This window comes from Colius striatus, chromosome 7, assembly GCF_028858725.1.
Source record: "Colius striatus isolate bColStr4 chromosome 7, bColStr4.1.hap1, whole genome shotgun sequence".
Lineage (NCBI taxonomy): Eukaryota > Metazoa > Chordata > Aves > Coliiformes > Coliidae > Colius > Colius striatus.
In genome coordinates, this window is record NC_084765.1 from 35,505,759 (window position 1) to 35,518,260 (window position 12,502).

The window sequence follows — 12,502 nt, forward strand, 5'->3', positions numbered from 1 at the left end:
TCCACAACCCTTCCATCCTTCAGAAAGCTACTGCACCTGAATGGGGAATAAGTCTTTTGGGTTCTGACAAATCCTGCCTGTGCCAGGTAACTCTCATAGCAGAGGAGCCCTGTTGATGCCCACAGTTGAGATCCAACTACCAGAGGAGCCACTGCAGCATGGTATCACAGCCAGGATTCCGTTTATTCAGCTTGCTTATCCTCACCATTTCCTTATGACCAGAGAACACACCTGTAGCTGTCACAAAGACAATGGGTACGGCCATGGTTGTGCTGATTCAGCTGACTCCTGGCCAGATCAGGAAGCAAAGATAGACATACAATACACCAAAAATTCATCACTTTGCACTGCTTTTTCGTTAATCATTAGGAGTCACAGCTGGGCAAAGGATATAGATACTCCTTGGGGAGGCAGGGAAATTAGAAGACTTAAAAATACTTCTTAAGAGGACATGCCAAACAAAATACTGTCCCCAGGCAGACTGGCCCATGAATACCCACTGATCAAGTGGTCAGAACTACTGCTGGTTTTGTGGGCTTGCAGTGACTCAGGTCTGCATTTTTCAGCCCATATCCTGAACCTGAGGAAACTCATGTAGTTGAGTTCCAGGAAATAAGCACCTTTAACATGAAAGGAAACAGCTCACATAGTATTATACTGGTGTCCCCAGGAAAATAAACAAACAGAAAACCAAAAACCACTTTTTCAGGCTTCCTCTTAGTTGTATTTTCTAGTAGAAAAACAACAAAAAAACCCCAAACCACCTCCCCCCCTAAAAGTACAATCCCTAACAATTTTGTTCTCTGCCTGCATAAAGGGTCCCTTGCTTTTATTGGTTTCTGTCTCCTTTTTAAACCAGTATTTGCCCAACGTTACAGCTAACTCTTCCTGGAGCTCCAGTATGTTGCTGTTTTCTTTTGGTTTTGCTTGTATCCACTGTGATACTTAAAATTCTGCACCACACTCTTGAAACCAGTCTCGATTTCCCAACCCAAGGTACTCAGTTGCTTTCTAAAACCAGCCTTTCCATTGCTCTGACTTGTTTTATTTCCCTACATATCTTCTCACCTTGTTCCACCCACTCCTGGGGACAAGCAGACAGCTCAAAGCTAATAATGTCTCAAGGAAGAACCCTCCCTAAAGGCATTCCAGATTTTTCACATTTGTCTGTGTAGCACATGTTCCCAGAGTCACCTGTGTGCAACTCAACACTCTTGTGGACTCAAGGACAGGCCTGAAATTAGGCAGCCCAGGCTTCTTTCACCCCTAAAACACATGCATTGAGGGATATCTTAAAAGAGCATATGGGCAAGCTTTGTGGGAGACAGGGTGGACTTTCAGGCTGGCAGATAGTTGTGTATCTTCCCTTTGCTACATTTCAGTTCTCGTCTTGCAACCTGACAGATCAGAATGGAAGAAAAAGTAGTGTCTGAAGAAGATAGGTCACTGATGAGACCCAAAGGCTTGGGCCACATTTACTGCCCACGATTTGCAGCCCTGACACACGATTGCCATCTGTACCACGCATCAAAATAGCTCCTTCACTGTCAAGAAAGCATCTTTTCAGTGACATCCTTGTGTGACTGAACTGATGGTTAAATTTTTGATGTTTTGGGAGCAAGATGCAGTTGGGACAGGGAGGACTCCATGGCCCCTTTTTGCCAGTGCTCAGACCAGCATTCCTCCCAGTTCCCTTTCACCAGCCCCTTGAGTAAACCTCAGATGGAAGAGTGGGTGGTGGGAACATCTGCCTGGGTATACTGGGAATTAGGCCTGGTGCTCCCAGGCAGCAGGGTAGGTCTCTGCTCTTAGTATAGTCAGAGAAATGGGAAGTATCTCTCCTGGAAATGGAGAAGGAGCATGAATTCATTTATCTTTGCCTCCAAAGAATCCCACACTCAGATTTATGGTGCTCAGAGAGTTTCCCCTCAAATCTGCTCCTCTCCCTCCCTTCATACACAGCAGGGCCACTCCAAAGCCCATCCTCCTACAGGCAAGGGGACCATCACCCATGCTGATGGGCATCAGGAAGGATGCTTCTGGAATTGAAGTCTCAGGGTGTTCACCAGAAATTCAGCACAGCTGCATTTCCTCTTCTCCTCCAAAACTGTCACACCGAAAACACATGCAGCAGTTTCCATCATGTCTTCAAACACAATCCAACCTCCTCCTCCTCCTCAACAAACCACCATTCAGTACCAACAGGCCGAAGGACACATAGCAGCAGCAACTGGGGAGTCATCATAGTGAAGAACTGCACCTCATCCTGCTCTTCTGAGCAATCATTCACAATCAACTTTCACAAAACGATCTTTTTCCAAGGCAGTCACTGCACTTTTTGGGGCTAACGGAAAAGCTGACAGCCTGAACCTTGATCTCAGCCACTTCACATCTTCTGGGAACCCATCTCCTTCTACCCAACCCATCTACTTCTTCCCAACCGTGCAGCACCAAGGCTCAGTGTCATGCTCAGCTCCTTGCTTTTGTGACTGTACCAAGAGGTGGCAAAAGGGACAGTGGGGTGGTGCTGGGAAGGAGGAAAGAAGGAAAGAAAGGAGGATGTAGAATGATGCAGAATGGTGATAGGGAATCTATAGGAACACAGTGACTGTAGGTGGTTTGATAGGGTAAAGGTCTGTGACATTGGCCAAAAAAAGAATGAGCAGGAGAGCGAGAGAGGGGAGTGGAAAAAATGGTGGCCTTGAACAATCTGGCACAGTGCCTGGGAGCTACAAGAGCAAGAATCTGTTTGGGGTAAGAGGCAGGCAGGGAATCAGAGAACTGATTTCTTTAGAGATGCTGGGCAACTAACAGCCATCACCTGTTCTCTCCTTGTACAGAATCTCTAAACCTTTTAGCCAAAGCAGCCTGTGTACAAAGGGAGCCAGCCCAGGGCTAGTAATTCTTCAACCCACCTTTTTCACTTTCACAGGTGGATCTAAGCAGATAGACAAAGAAAACTAGATGTCCTCTTCCAAAGGAGCAAGATCCTCCTGGCATGCATCTGACTCAGCCTTTCCCCAGGGTGTGATTATTTCCTGCTCAAGGGAGATGGGCTGTAGGGAGAATGCTTCTGTCTCTCCCTTGCTGTTCCCACCACCTCCTGTGGATGCCTGTCAGGCCTTTCTCCTCATTAAGATGCAAGGTCCATACCCTCATCCCTGACCATGCCATCTTCAATGTGAGTTGTTGGTGCCTGTTCAGTGGCAGCCTGTCCAGCCTTCATTGGCACTAGTCTGTCCCACTATCTCTGTAACAGATATCTCTAGCAGAGGAAGGTTACCTCCTTACTCCCGCACGGTTACCGGCACTCATCTCTCTGCCCAGTTTTGCATTGCTCTTCACACTAGCACAGGATAAACTCACAGCCACTGCTGCCACTGCAAACCTCCTTGCAGCAGTGTTCCCTGCCTTGATCTGAAACCATTAGCCAGGTCCTGCCAGAGCCATGGGTAGGAGGTAGAGATTGGCAAGAGACAAGGGGAAGAGGAGAGGATGCAAAATCTTTCCTTTCAGTAGCCAGCCATAACCAGTTACCTATCTCCCCTTCCATTTTGGCCATGGAGAAGAAGCTAAGATCCTTCTTTCACCTCCTCTTCCCGCATGCGCATTCCGTTCCAGGCGGGAGCCACATCCAAGTGAGCTATTTTTGTGCTGGTGGTTGTTGCCATCTCAAAATTGCCACGACAGTGCCTGTACTGCCCATTCCCTGCCTCCTGAGTGCAGCTGCCAAGATGAGGTTCCCCCTCATTCTCAATTAACCACACGAAAAAAAAAAAGAACCCAGAAATGTTTTGTATTCTCAGCCCAGTCTGGACAGACGGGATTCAGCATCTGACTCAGCCTTTCCCCAGGTCGGGATTATCTCCTACTCGAGGGAGATGGGCTGTAGGGAGAATGCTCCTGTCTCTCCACCACCCCCTGTGGATGCCTGTCAGGCCTTTTTCCTCATTGAGATGCAAGGCTGGCCACTGCGGCCATCCTCTCAGCCGTCTGCTTCTCAAGGCACCTTCCCCTCTTTCCCCCTCCTCCCGGGGCTGCCTGTGGAGCTATTCTTCAGCCTCTGCATTTCACAACAGCTCAAAGGCAGATGCATCAATCCTTTCAGGGGATAGGGACGTGAGGAGAATGGCAAGGGGCTGCAGGCAGGTGTTGGTAGGTTCCCAGCCATCATATAAGCCTTGTCCCCCTCCCCATCCCCCACTGACTTGTGCCTGAGGCTTGGACTGAGGCATGGGGCAGGATGGGGAAGGGAAGAGGATGGGGAGGAAGAGCGCTGGGATGTGCTGACCCCAGAGACATGCCCAGCTGGGATGCAGGCACACTCCCAGCTGTCTGCACACTCCAGCCTTTCTCCCATGAGGGGAACAGGGATCTGACTCTGTTGGCTGAAGGTTTACACCAGGGCCAAATTTGGCCCTGGTGCAGACAGCTGAGGGAGGGAGAGCAACGCCATGTCCACTAACAGACATGAAAGTGTGGGGAGAAAAGGAAGGGTAGGGATGAGGGGGTTGTTCCTCCCAAAGTCACAGCCTGCGCCAGGTGCCCTGGGTCAGCGGCACTCCCGCCTCGCACACAGAAATGGGGTGGGGATGGTGCAGGACCAGGTCTGCAGAACCCCCCTCGAGTCCCTGGCGCCGGCGCTTCGGTCCCAGTGCCCCGGCAGCCGCGGCAGCAGGCAGTGTGGGGCAGGAGGGAGGGCTGGGGCAGGCCGGCCCACGGCCCGCGGCAAGGCCGCTGTCTCCCGCTGAGCGTTTTACCCGTAGGTGCCACAATCCTTTGACTGTGTTCAAAAGCCTTGAGTCTATACATTTAAGAATCAGCAAATTAGAAAAATTGTCCTGAAATGTTGGAGGGACGAAAAAGGCAGGAAGGCAGAGAGGGATGGGGAAAGACTGAGAGGGAGGAAAGGAAGGGGTTGGTAAAAGAGAGTTCATCCAGGGTCACTGCCCTGGCTTTGCACCCATCACCTGTGGGCCTGGAAGGAGGGAGGTGAGGACAAAAAGGGAGGACTGACTTCACACATTCAGTGCATATCATACAACAAGGGCAAGGCTTTCCTGCCAGGGCTCCTACCCAGGGTGGCATCACTGTGGGAGCCAGTCTAGAGTCATGCCCAGCAGCCCGAACCATATTCACAGCAGGGTTACAATTCACTGCATCATTGCTCGGGGTAAAGATACCTTCTCTTTTCTTTCTCTCCTTTTTTTTTAATTACATATATCTTTTTTCTCCCTTTTTTGTTTCTTTTTTTTTTTTTTAAGTCTTATAATTTTCTGTAACAGCAGCTTCTTTCTGTATTGGTGTGGAAGGTATATATAGAGAGATATCTATAAATATATATAAGCCAAACTGCCTTACAGATTGTTGTTTTGTGGGGGGGTTTCTGTTGGTTTGTCTTTCTGTTTTTGTGGGGTTTTTTCAGTGTTGTATGTGTAGCAGGCACTTGAGTTTATATGAAGATGTTTGCTTGGGAGCTGAGGGGCAAAGGACTTGGGAGGAGGAGAGGGAAGGAAGGACGGAAGGAAGGAGCAGGGACTTTCAACAAGTGGCCACTGCTAGCCAAGGATGTCCAGGTAGATTGGTGTGGCCTTGCCCAGAGCATGAAGGATCTTGTAGATCTCCTTGATGTTGAGCCGTTGCTGAGGTTCTCTCTGCCAGCAGCCCAACATGATGTCGTAAACCTCCTTGGGGCAAACTCGAGGCCTTTCCAAAACTCGGCCTTGGGTAATGCACTCAATGACCTGAAAGAAAGAAAGAAAAGAAAAGAAAACGATGTTGAACACCAATCAGGCAGTTCCTGGAGGAATGGCCTGTCCCAGCTACCTGTTGGCTGATGTGGTACTGTTTAGTGAATGGGAGTACTGAGAAGCCAAGAAGCTGCAGATCCTCAGCGCTCACCTTCTGTGGTGTTAATGATAATTTTACAGTGAAAAGTTTGTCTCCAGCTACACTCTTGCAGTTCCCAAAAAAATCTTCCCCGTTTGACACTCACTTCCCTCAATGCATTCTCGAAACAGAAAGTTATGAGCAAATGAAGTTTTCATTTACTATGTCATTTTTTTTTCCTGCTAATTAAAGAATGGGGAAAAAAAATACCTTAAAATCCACAAACTAAAGTAATAGTTTGCACAGGTGAAATTATATTTTTCTTTCCTGAAAATCAATAGTCCTTTCTATTTCAAAGCCCAGGAATGTTCTACAGGGGAGAGTTCAGAGCATCTTTTCCTACCTCCATCTCCAAGGGAAGCTTTGCCTCATTTTGACATAGAAAAGCAGCTGAAAGAGTGAAATTTCATCTCAAATCACATCTGTGATGGAGAAAAAAAAATTGCTGTGCTAACCCTCTGTTCTGGGTCAGATTGGTGCTGCTAATGAGAGAAATGTGACCTCCTGGGCAGCATTAAAATCTCTTCAGAGGGATGCCTTTGGAAAGGACTCCACTAAGTGTCTGTGTTTTTTGTTCACTGGAGGAATGGATGCAAAGGGAAGGGAGAGATGATTCGTCAGAGAGCTGCTATTACCCTCTGGCCTCCTTGGTTGGAGCTGATGAGTCCCAGCATCGCAGTGTGCAAGTGACCTGCCACGCTCTGCAGATAAACACAGATCCCAAGCAGCGTGTTGAGAGAAGCCACCCAGCAAGAGGTGTTTGGAATTTATCATTTATGAATAGTAATGGGCCTGCCACACAGCTCAATGGCTACTTATCACTTTGCTGTTTGCTTATAAATACAGAGAGGAGAGATTAGAACCTGCTGAAAGCCGGAGGACGCAGCATGCAGTGAAGCCTGCACTGCCATCGAGCTGCTGGCAGAGGTGGGAGGAGGTGAGTTATGCCTTCTGACAGGATATGCTGGATAAGCACAGGAGCCCTTTGGGTGGTGGGCCCTTTCTCTCCAGGGCAAAGGAAGGGCATAGACAGAATTTAACGTACTGGCTGAGGCTTTCAGATGAAGTGATGCCCTCCCTTCTTCCTCTGCTCAGGTAGGGGCTCTTCCAGTCTTGAGAAAACCTTTGGGAGAGGATGCAGATGCCACAGGAAGGCGCAGGCATCCCAGCCTTGCTAATGTCCACACAGGGCAGAAGCCACACTGGGCTGGCCTGGTGATTGCTGATGGTTCAGACCTGGCAGCCTGGAGTTTGATACAGCCTCCTTTAACCTGCCTCTCCACAGGCTCTGCAGCTGCAGCCAAGCTGCCACGGAGATTCCCTTTGATGCCCCACCATGGAGGAGCTGGCAGGGTTGTCAGTCCTCTGCAGCCACCAAGGTTCTTCCCAGTTCTCCACAGACTATGAGAAATGACCTAGATGAGAGTTCACAAGGCTCCCCCTCACCAGGACAGCATGGTCTGGGGTGGGAATCCCCAGCTTTCAGAAGCAGATCCAGCTATAGGAAAGTTTTTTCCATGGATAGTGGCAAAGTCAGGACAGATGTCTCTTTGCAGATTTTAACCAACTCTCTCCTCCTTCAACATTAACAGTGACTATTCTCAGTCCTACTGCCCTGCAAAGGAAACTGAGGCAGAAAGCATGGGCATAGCTGAGCTGTCACATTCCAGCATGCTTATCACTCAGGTACAAGCTACATGTGCTCATTTGTGTTTGTGTTTGTATTTACCCTCCCAGGGAAATGCAAGAGCAGCTCATTAAATAGCATGACAAATAACTTCTGTCGCCGTCGATTCCATTGTTTGTGTCTCTAAAATGTTTGCTTGTGCTACTTTGGGATATGGCGTCAGGCCCCATTGAGCACACGAATGGGCAAGTATTAGAGCTGTAAAGGAACACCTTGGATTTGCCATCTCTGCAACTCACTTAATTAAGGGATCTGAATCCAGAAAGCAGAAAATGCACGTTTCTCATTACAAAAGGTGAAATTTCTGAAATCCATTAGATACACAGTAGGATAAAAATGTGCAAGGTTCCCACACACTGCTATGTCAATGCATCTCGTTCCTCTTCTATAATACCCCCTGCTATTCTGAGCAAAAAAATCTTCCAATGCATTTCTGCTGATGTGCTTCAAACCTCAGCTCTGACACTCTGCTAATCCCAGCCAGCCTTCCCTCAACATTTTTACAGTACAGCTCCACACTGATGGGCTGCAACTTTTGGCATTCAAAGAAATAATAAGGATGAACCAGTTCCTTGTGTCCCACCTTCAACGAGCTGGGGTAAACCATATAATAGATAGGGGAATTTATATATCATTTTTATGGGGAAAAGCCTCACAGAAATGTGCTACTTGATATGTAACAGGCTGCAAACACTTTCTCACAAACCAGAGACTGCAGTAAGAGCCTCAGATGTAAAGGAAGGAGAAACAGTGCAGAGGAAATGCAGGGCATGACATTAACTTAGATCCCAGCAGTAATTTGGGTATCCCTGGCTTTGGCAGCACCCACCCCAAGAGTTTATCAGATGCAGCCGTTATGGAGGTATGTCAGGAACACTAAATATGCCAGTACAGGGCTTTGGCAGAGCACTTTGATTCCTGCATGCCTTAGTTTTCTCAGCTCTCAAGTAGAGATAATGACACTTCTCCGAGGGAGAAGCCATGGGAGTGCCAAGGAGGGACCATCTATGTACGAACAGCTTTGCAAGTAATTCAGGATAGAGAGATGGGAAGGGGCACACTGAGGTGTCTCAGCACTGTTGTACCTCTGTGTTTGAGAGCTGAAACCAGGGCTGCTTCCCATATGTGAAGATCTCCCAGAGGATCACCCCGAAGCTCCAGACGTCACTCTCCGTTGTGAACTTCCTGTACATGATGCTCTCTGGAGGCATCCAGCGGATAGGCAGCATAGTGTGTCCTCCAACCTGGGTGAGGGCAAAGGCACAAGGAAATATGAGCAAGGAGAGCCCTGGGGAAGGGGTCAGCCCTGACATGATGTGGACAAACTCAGGGCCTCCCTGTGAGCTACATCAACAAGGAGCTGTTCAAAAACAGCCGGGCTGGCTCCTTGCCTCCCCGCCCGCCCATGGGTTTACCCACCAATCCCACCTGGTTAACATGATGGATAGGGAGCAAAATGTATCAAGATTAATTATCTCCTCTCCTCCCAAAATGGACTTGTAAAGAAATCAAATGATGAAATGCCAAGAGCATACTCCAACCCTACAGTCTGATGAACCAGGAGGCAAGGAAAGAAAACGTTCAGCAAAGAATGACATTGAGTTTCACAAGGCCTCAGTTCTCTGAGGCACCCAGCAGCAATACAGCACAGGGTCTGTCCCTCTTCAACAAGGTCTGCTCAAAACCACACACAGGCATCTGCACATCACCTAATTGCACAAAAGATTTTGTGCTCATAAAAACTGTGCTACAGGCCTTTTCAAAGAGTGTTTTGAATATGTAAATGACTGCAGGACAGCACTGCAAAAAGGCAGTCTGATTGTAAAGAACAGACTCTTACAGGCAGGGAGATGCCCAACATTTAACAGAGGCAGAAAAAATAGCCCCTTTGGAGCATTTAGAAAGGCAAGAGCCCAGGGCCAAAGTCCCACTGGGTTATGCCAAGCTAGGGAAAGGCACTTTCTCAGTCAGAACCTACCCTTCACTGGGGTACCTGCATCTAGCAGGTATACAGCAGGTTTGCAAGACACATGCAAACAGTTTGAAAGCAAAGGGATTTACCTTTGGATTCATTAGAGATTTCTAAACTAGTGTCCTCCAAGCAGGACAAGTTTTAATTTGTTCTGTCCTTGTACAGAAGAAGTACCATCTGTGGGGAAACAGCTAATTGATGAGGCCAGACAGTGCTGCAAGCAGTAGGGCTGCAAGTCTCCAGTACCCATTTCTGCTGAGGATAAAGTGTCCAAGGTTTCAGTGGTGATGAGAAAGAGGCCTTTTGTGGTGCTGCTTGGTAGACTGCTTGTCTCATTATGGACACCAAAAAAACACTGCAACTGAATCAAACAGGCAGCAATCTCTCCGCTCCTCTGAAAGATCAGGGGAGAAGGTATCTGGTATCTTGGTTTCCAGCACATGTGTGGTCATTTAAAATAATGAGACAAAAACATTTGGACAAAACTTGGACAAAAACATTTCTTGTACAAACAAAAGTTCTCCTCCGAGCTGCCAGTCTTCCCAAGCTGCCACAGGTTTCTTTGCCTGATTAAAGCAGTGTGGGGAAGGGGCAGTATGGAGACATGCTGCAGTGCTTGGAGGTCAGCGGGACATCACACCAGACAGGTGTGATGGAATAGGGTGTGAAATGGGACTCCACACTGAAGCTGCAAGCCAGACTTCTCTGGGATTTGGGAGAATTTGAACTCGAGATTGCCATATTGTACTCAGAGGTCTGCAGAACAGCTCTATAACTCTGAAGTTTTAAAAGTCTCAGGAATATCTTTCTTTCCCAAGCGCAGAAGTGCTCAGAACTGCGATGCATGAAGTTGAAAAGCTCGTTGGAGCTCTCCATCTCTGACTTAGAGATGGCTGGCATGTTCTCGGCCTGCTGCTCTGAACTCCCAGGAATGTTCTCCAGTAATGGAAATGGAAATATACTTTTCTTTGTTGGTTCCTTTGAAACCCTGGCTGCAATTTTAGCTCTTTCTTGCATTCCAAGCTTTTACAAGTTGGTTTCCCTTCTCATGAAGGGCTCTGAGGAAATGTTATCAACAGAACAGGACATACATCAAACTTGATTGTTGCAAACACTGTTTTGTGCTAATACTTATTTTATTCTCCTTTAAGTAACACCAACTCTTCAGTTTTCCAGCAATCTCAAAATGATTGCTTATTGCAAAGCCCTTTGTGTTTGCAATAGACTGAATCTTGCAGGATCATTTGAGATTACTGGTAGCACAATGTATTGAGCACAGTTAACTCCCTGTTGAACAGGTCTTACAGCAGCTCAGAATCTATGAACCAGGTCCTCAGCTTACACAAACAGCACTACAGTAGTATTGCTTGAATGAGAGGGCCCTGAAAGGGCTACTTGAGGATGTAGCCCTGAAAGTAGAGCAGAGAAGCCAGTAGTCCCATCTTCTTTTTAATAAGGTAAAATAAAGTCGAGGTATTTGATCTCTTCTAGACACATTCTGGTGAAGAACTGCCAGTAAAGTCACATACACAGGCAACAGTTGTCCCAAGATGTGCCAACACAGTCTTGGCTTAGCGCATATGGCGGTGTCCAGGAACTGTCAAAGCATTTCTCCCAATCCTGTATGTCACACGAAACATATCTCTTACTAAAAAATAATCCAGTAATAATTAATAATCAAATTAATTTGGGAGAAGAAAAAAAAACCCAAGCAACACCCAGAAAACTGTGTATTCAAAAAATGTGGCTCAGCTAAGCTCACAGATAAGAAGATATTTTTCCCAGAGATACTCTTTACCTCTCAAAGAGGGATGCCACATTTTTGAGAGCAAACGTTAAGCCCTGCACTTAGTAGCTAGCTGTAAGCAGAACAGGCATCAATTAAACTGTACCACAAAAGCACTCCAATGTCTATGCTAGCACATCAGGCTGGCTATTACATTTTAAAGCATCGCCTTTGACTATCCCTTACTGCTTTCCTCTCAGACTGATTAGGATTAAAATTCCCATTTCACAGATGACAAAACAGATGCAGGGAGGCAGGGCAAGGCCCTGCTCTGAGGCTTTATGCTATGTGAACACTAAGTCATGTCTTCCTGGGCTGCAGTCAGCCATACCCTCTGATTTGCTGATGCAGCAAAACAATTCAGAGCTGAGCACAGAGGGATTGTGCTACTGATGCCATAGGAAGCAGAGTGTGTCCAGGGTGACAGAAATCCTTTGCATAACATGTAGTGGCTGTGATCTGTGTTATGCCACTGTGGACCTGCACGTGATTCCCACAGATACATATTTCTTTTACAGGACCAGCCATTGCCAGGAGCATAAAAGCAAAATGATGCTACTAAATCAGGCTTAAAAAGGATGCTGGGTTTTTTTACTTTTGCAAAGCCAGTTTACATGACATGTCCTTGGCTTTGGAAAGAATTGTTATCATGTCTTTAGAGAGAAGCTGAAAGTTTATTGCAGTCAAACCTCTGCTCAGAGCTGGGCTTGGCAGGTTTCAGAAATAAGTAACCATGCAGGACTGATGTTTGGTCAGGACCACGTTACTTCTGAATCTTAAAACAGACATGTCATCTTCCCATTCCATCTTCCTCCATTTCCCCTGGCAGCCAAGGACAGGGGAGCCCAGGTATTACGCACATTCATCTTCTAAAGGCCTCCTAAGGATGAAATGTCCTCAAATGGTGGCATTGCCATGTCTCCCCTGGAGACACTCAACAAACTGAAAGAAGGATTTGCTGTCAAGCAAATAAGGCAAATAAATCCTCTTCTGTTTTTCTCCTTAAATCCTATGATGTTGCCAAGCTTGCCCTTTCTCCTTGTTATTTTAATACTTCATAGACCTGCAGACTGGGCTCTTTATCCCATTGTCATGGCTGTCTAGCTTTGCTTGACATTTTTAGCTCCTTTACTTTCTCGCTCTAGATCAACTCTCAGTGCCCACATTG

General features: G+C 47.1%; 1 protein-coding gene across 4 annotated transcripts in view; it reads right to left on the reverse strand.

The window, feature by feature from the left end:
- Positions 1-5,558: 5,558 nt before the first annotated feature.
- The window catches only part of NTRK3 (neurotrophic receptor tyrosine kinase 3), a 210,300-nt gene continuing 203,356 nt past the window's right edge, over positions 5,559-12,502 (reverse strand). For 3 of the 4 annotated variants that reach the window (XM_061999314.1, XM_061999312.1, XM_061999311.1), the window contains 2 exons: positions 8,662-8,820; positions 5,559-5,744 (listed from right to left, as the gene is read on the reverse strand). In XM_061999314.1, the coding sequence (XP_061855298.1) occupies positions 5,559-5,744; positions 8,662-8,820 (345 nt within the window). Of the gene's footprint in view, positions 5,745-8,661; positions 8,821-10,181; positions 10,195-12,502 lie in introns of all 4 variants that reach the window. The other variant, XM_061999313.1, reaches the window with a different exon arrangement.